The 6,335-nt window shown below is 43.5% G+C and overlaps 1 protein-coding gene across 1 annotated transcript; it reads right to left on the bottom strand.

The window, feature by feature from the left end:
- Positions 1 to 419: 419 nt before the first annotated feature.
- On the bottom strand, positions 420 to 4,765 carry FAM180B (family with sequence similarity 180 member B). Its single transcript, XM_050335926.1, has 3 exons — positions 4,646 to 4,765; positions 2,712 to 2,779; positions 420 to 2,122 (listed from the first exon to the last, which is right to left on the bottom strand). The coding sequence occupies exons 1-3, from the start codon at positions 4,710 to 4,712 to the stop codon at positions 1,679 to 1,681; spliced, it is 579 nt and encodes a 192-aa protein (XP_050191883.1). The 5' UTR covers positions 4,713 to 4,765; the 3' UTR covers positions 420 to 1,678.
- Between the last annotated feature and the right edge of the window lie 1,570 nt (positions 4,766 to 6,335).

Here is a 6,335-nt window from a genome sequence, read left to right as displayed (position 1 = left end):
AGCAGTGTATTTGCATCTGAGTCATAAGCCAACCCACTCAGCCTTTATCCATACATTCATATGGCTCAGACTGTATATTCTCCAGCAAGATAGTATTTTCATGCACTAGTGCCACGTTGGCTCAGCTTTTTATATTTTCTGCTCAAACTGTACTTAACTGCAGTCACTCACTGCCTCTGTCATTCCGTACATATCCTAGACATTAAAGACTGGGGGCATGTTTGGCAAAAGGATGGCAGGTAGATATTGAAGGTATGTAAAAAAACAGCATAAGAATAGTAGAATATTAGATGGGACAAGAAGTTTTACTTCAAATAAAATTCTAATCTTAATTCCTACATCTTTTGGAGTGAAAAGCAAACAAGTCCAATCCCAAAGCATAAATCAAAATTAAACAAATAAACATACAAAACAGAAAATCAGCAACAATGAGCCTGCTTTATTAACTGTGTAAATCTGTCTCCTCCTATTATAGCCCTAACCTGACCTCTAAAACCATTATCTGTGACATCTTGCTTCCAGGCTTCTTGTTCCTGCCTTACTGTTTCTCTTCTCCATCTGTTGGGTTGCAATTGCTTGGAAGAAGATTAACTAGGTCAAAAGCTAACAGTTCCCACTTTGAATGTCACACATGCCTCTTTTGTTGAGCATGGAAAAATTACAGAAAGGGAATTAGGGATTCCATCATCTAAACACATGCAATAAATGTTCAAAATTAATGTATCTCTAGTGGCAGCGGGAAACTTAGTAGAAACAACAAAAAATAAAATCAAAACCCTCCTGAGGAGATAATTACATTTATTTAATTCCAAACTGCAATGTTTAAGACAAATGTTAATTCTCTTTTTCTAAAAAATAATTATATTTCTGATTTTGAGGATAGAGATTAAATATTTATTATGTTTTGCTTGTAAAGTGCTATAGTTGTACAAAAAAAAATTTATAGAAGAGAGGCAAAATCTGCTGAAGAAATATCTAGGTCACAACCCTTCAGAATTTAAATGAGATTTCAGGAAGTATATTCCACACTGATAACTGAAACAAAGCTGTGTAGGTGTGTAAATATGACATGCAAATGCTAGAAAGCTTCATGGAATACATACATTTTCAGGTTGCTTTTTAAAGAAAAATTAATACATGAGATCGGAAATTACTATTGGCATACAAAATGTGATACCACATGAGCAGAAAAATGAAATTAAATATGTGAGCTATATCATGAAACACAGCAAAATCTGCTTAGCTGCTTACTGGAGAGGAGAAAAGATCCTGTATTTGGCTGAAACCACAGGGAGAATATAAGGAGGCTGAACTGAATGATGTGAAATGCAGTCAGCTAGGACACCAGCATAACATCCTGGAAAAATAATTCCAAGCCCTCTCCCCTGTAAGCATCAGTGATCAAGATAGATAAGACATCTAAATAGCACTGCTGCCCTCAGCACACCCCACTCGTCAAAAAATCAGGATAGGGTAAAATGCACTTTATAGTTTTGTCTTTTCTCATTTAAAAGTAAAAGGTTGCAAATAGTCTTACAGGGTTGCCAGCACAGTGCAGAAAGCAGGACAAAAAGATGTGGTATATTTGTACAAAGTCCTGCACAATGTAGAAAGCATTGAAAATAACCTAGGATGCAGCTGAAGTCAGGTGTGTCCTCTCCTATGGTAATTTCCCTCATTAAGTGTCTCTCTTGATCCTGGCCAGGTTAGAATGATAGAAGTGTTTCAGGGACGCTAAATGGGAAGGCTTCTCCTTCCAAGGCCAGGAAGCCAGGAGGAGGGTGGTATTTGCAGGGCAGAGCCCCTTGCACAGGTCACGAAAGACTTCGTCAACCAGCTGAGAGAAAAAACGAATCCAGAGATTTTTATCCAGACTCTGCGTGGAACGAACCTGATAGGCAGAGTATACACTGGTAAAAAGGAGACGGTCAAACTCTGTTAGAGGCAAGGGGGTGTCAGTCAGCGAATAATATCTCAGATGCTGCTCAATCTCTGTCGGTGTTTTGGGAACCTCATCCTCTAAAATCCGCAGGAACCGGCGTGCCGGGCGCAGGGAGGCCAGCTCTTCATCCCGCAGCCGGATCGTCCCGTTGGCCTGAATATCCAGCCTTCCCCAGAGCATCTGGAAGAGAGGAGCAGCATGCGCACGGGAAGCTCAGCACAAACCCTCCATCAGCTACAAAGGAGCTGTAAAGCCATCTGCAGAGCTGCCAAATCTCGGGCTGGTCGGGAGGCGGCCTCTCCCTGACTCGCTGCCCGCGGCCCGCCCAGTCCCACTCCCTGTGCTTCTCTGCCAGCCCCACACCCCTTTTCTGACCGGCCCCACAGGTCCCCGTGGGACATGTCCAGCTCCTGCCTCCCGCCCAGCCTCTCTCTCCCCAGGCAGTTCCGCCTGCAGCAGCTCCGCGGTGTGGCCGCCTTGGGCGCGGTGCTTGGCCCTTTGGGAGGGAGTCGCCCAACCCAGCGGGGATGGTCCCTTGTCCCACCCCGGGGGTGTGAGGTGCCACGGAGCGGGGCAGAGCCCCCTTCACCTGCACCCCACAATGGGAGGGAGCACAAACCCAAGTAGGCATCGCCAAGGCATTTTCCAGGGCCTCCTGAATTCCGTCAGGGATGAGAACAAACAAAACGGGTGAATTTTTACATGCAGATAGGTGGGAGCATGGCCACTAACAGTGCCTCGGCCCACGGGCCCCCAGTGCTCAGGAGACCTCTAGCATGATGTTGGCGTCCTCTGGGCTGCGGTGAGGTATGTTGGTGCCACTGTAAGGATGTTCATCTGGAAGACATCAGAAGAGTTTGGTAGTTTAAGACCTTCCTGTTTATGTTTTCAGTATTTCTGAGCTACCACTCATAGCTTGCCAAATATGACAGATGCTGTCCATGGGATTTTGATAAGCAAAACAAGCTTTTTAAGAGAAGCAGAAGTGGTTAAGTGAGGCAAGGGAATATTTTGGATATCATGGCCTTTAATCAAACAGGGCTAAGGCATACAGCAACAAAGGCACTTGGTTTGACAGGTAGCAAGGAAGCCTCTCACCTGAGTACAGGTGGGTTTTGAACTGATGGGTTTTGGTTGCTTGGTGGGTTTTGCTAGAGAAAGTAATGCTGCCCAGTGGAAGGGAGGAGCTGGGAGGCTCCTGAACCTGCTGATGAAAACATAACCTGATGCTTATCCTGGTTTTGTACTTCATCCCTAAACTTCTGCTGCTGGCAGGGGCAGAGTGTGAGGGTAAAAGAAACCTTGTCAGATCTATTATGGCTCATTTCATGTCCAGCTAATTACTTGCTGGGCCACATGACACCACGTCAACTGGAAAAAATGTGTATGAGGCTAGAGGAATGGTGTTTTTTGAATAAGAAAGTCACATTAACCCTAATAATTGTTTAGTTATAATCTAATAATACTTATAGTGCTTTAACTTTCTGCATTTATTTTGTCTTTATTATTCCTTTCTTTGTGAAAAAGGAGGTACAAGCAGTCTTGGTCCAGGACTATGAGAGAGAAGCTGCATCCCCGCCCTTCCCTATGTTGATCAGTTTCATCATGTAGCCAAGACCCTCTTCTGCTTCTTACAGACTCATCCTTCAGGTCAAGAAATATAGAATGAGAAAAACTTTTATAAAATAATAAGCTCTCTGACACATTCAGGTTTGGTTTTGGATTGTTTTGTTTTGTTTTTTTCATTTTTATATGGATGAAGACTTTTTTATATAAAAAGAAAAGAGTGAGAATTTATACTGAATACTCCAAAGTTAAGGTCAACAGGTGCACATAAAAAGTAGACAAATTATTCAGTATTCTTTGTGCGTGATGACTGCTACCAAACACCACTTCCAACTTCCCATTCCTAATTAAAGCTTTTCAGGGAGTTGCACGAGCTCCCTGAAGAAGTGGATTGCCACCCCACAGGCTGCAGAGGTTTGTTTCTCTGCACTGCTGAGGGCTCCATGATCCAAGCCAGCTGTGGCTTTGGAATGTGAGCAGGGACATAGCTTGTCTTTTCTACTCCTCCGTAGATGTGCCAGCAAGATTTTTAGCTAAGGTAAAAATATTATATAATCTGAAAATTTTGTTGTTGGTCTTTTCTCTACTAACTGAACCTCGAGGTTCACAGATCCCTCTACTGACTGACTGCAAAGTTAGTGCATTTGTTGAATAGGTGCCAAACTGCTGTTATTAGTAGCTGCCTCATAAATATACACAGTGGTAGATTTTTCAGTAGACAAAAATTAAAAAAAGCATAACAAATAATATATTGAAATAATAATAATCTAAATATCCTCTGGGGAATGGAAAATAGTTCCTTACTTATTTTATCACTAAGCAGGTTTGGGTTTTTTTCTCCAAAAAGCATATGGAAAATCCACAAACATAATTGCAGGAGCAGTCTTTTCTTCAGTGGAGACCCAGGAAAACCCTTCCCTTTCCAGCAAAAATATCAACAGGTCTTCAGCCTGCAAGTAGGTTACCAGTGCCTCTCCCAGCAAACCCCCCAGCTGAACTCCAGCTCTCTCCCATGCCAGTACAACTACTTGAAGTCTCTAACCATATTTGGGGAAGCAGGCAAAACACCACACAAATGGCATTGCACAGATGTTTGCCAAGCCAAGAAGCCGCGTCGCCAGCAGATGCGTTTCCTACCTGTCAGCTTCTGGGATCCAGCAAACACACACAGGACCAGCCAGGCACTGAACTGTGCCTGGGCCATAGCAGCTCTGCCCGGGAGCAGCTGCCACCCGCTCCACAGACAGTGCTGTGGGGCCAGAGAGTTTGCTGTGACGTCTTCCCTTGCTGCTCCTGGCCTCAGCAGCCTCTCTTGGAATGGATCCATCTTTCTGTGTTTCTGGTTGCAGTCCTGGGAAGAGCTTGCAGTTCAGCTTGCTGACCCCGAAGGATATTTTCCATCATATTTTGGAAACTTGGAAAACTTTGTTGTTTTTGGCAGAATTGTTTAAACTTCTTTTCCGAGAGTGACTTCCCTCTGCAATGCCTTATAGGAAGCTATTAGTTTCAAGAAATTATACTACATATGTTTGCCTCTGAAGAAGGGAAGACCTCCTAATCCCTTCCATATCTGCATAGTGCCTCTGTCACATCTGTGTCACTTCTGCTCAGCTCCTTGGCTTCATTGTCAGTTTTCCTTTTTCCCAGGTTTGAAAATCTGAAGCAATCCTGAAATCTCACAAACAAATAAGGTCATCAGACTGCAGACTCGTGGAAGGGTAGTAGCAGCCAAAATACACATGCAGGCAGTAGAAATATCACTGGTTCAGTTCTGTATCAAACCTCCTGGAGGGAAAACTCAGTAAACTGATCCAGCAAACAGGTATTGAAGTCCCTGAGGCTTTAGTATCTCATTGTCCTCTTCTGTGACTGGATTTCTGGGTTACAATGAGCACAATCTGCCTTAAATATTGTCGATTACATAGACAAAACTTCATCTGATTCCCTTTGCAGCAGATACCTCTTTTCTACACATCTTTACACTTTCATTAGTGCCCAATCCCCAGTCAATCTGTATGGCACAGTATAGGATGCCAGGGTTATACAAGTATGTAATACATGTATAAATAAGTAATAATACCATCTCCCTCAGGTTAAAGGGAGAAAGAAGTCTGCATAGAAAAGAGATGAGATAGAGCTGACATGCATCCCTTTCTCAGCAAGTTACAGAACAAGTTACAGTTTGTAGTGACTTCTGTCACCAGAGAGTTACTGAGGGTTGGGATGATGTCCCAGTTAGTAAGTTGTCAGTGTGCAAAGGACCACATCTTCTGAAGCGTTCAGGATCTGTATCTGTGCCTGGCAACATATGGGCTCACACCAGCTAAGAGAAGCAGCACATAATGGAAGTCATGCACTGGTCATGGGAGAAGTGGCCCACAATATCCAGAGCCACTCTTACCCTTAGTTTGGATTCAAAATAAAACTTGTGTTTCTGTCATAGCCTTAGCTATCTTCCAATCAGGTGGTGCTGCTTTTGTTTTTCATTATTTTCTGCTGCTTATGCTTTAGTTGCATCCTTTTTCTTCTGGGATGTGGTATCTTTTATTAAAAAGTGAATCACAAGCTCATAAGGCAGGCGCTGGTGGCCCATCTGTGCAGTGAGATTGATGTGCCTTCTGCTTTGTGCCAGAGTCCCTTACAGTCCACAGTATGCACATGACTTTGCCTAGAATTCACTGTGCAAATACCCCTGAGTCTCACAGGCCATGAAATAGCTTCCTTTAGCATGCAGCACATGACAAAAGGAGGAGCCCAGGATTTTGGCCAACATCTGCAAGGGCTGTACATGATTTTGTCAACAGGAGAATTTCCTAGGGACAGCTTG

This window comes from Myiozetetes cayanensis, unplaced genomic scaffold (assembly GCF_022539395.1).
Source record: "Myiozetetes cayanensis isolate MyiCay16 unplaced genomic scaffold, myiCay2020 scf6-25, whole genome shotgun sequence".
Lineage (NCBI taxonomy): Eukaryota > Metazoa > Chordata > Aves > Passeriformes > Tyrannidae > Myiozetetes > Myiozetetes cayanensis.
The sequence above is the reverse complement of the archived record's forward strand: the minus strand, read 5'-3'. Positions and strand labels throughout refer to the sequence as shown.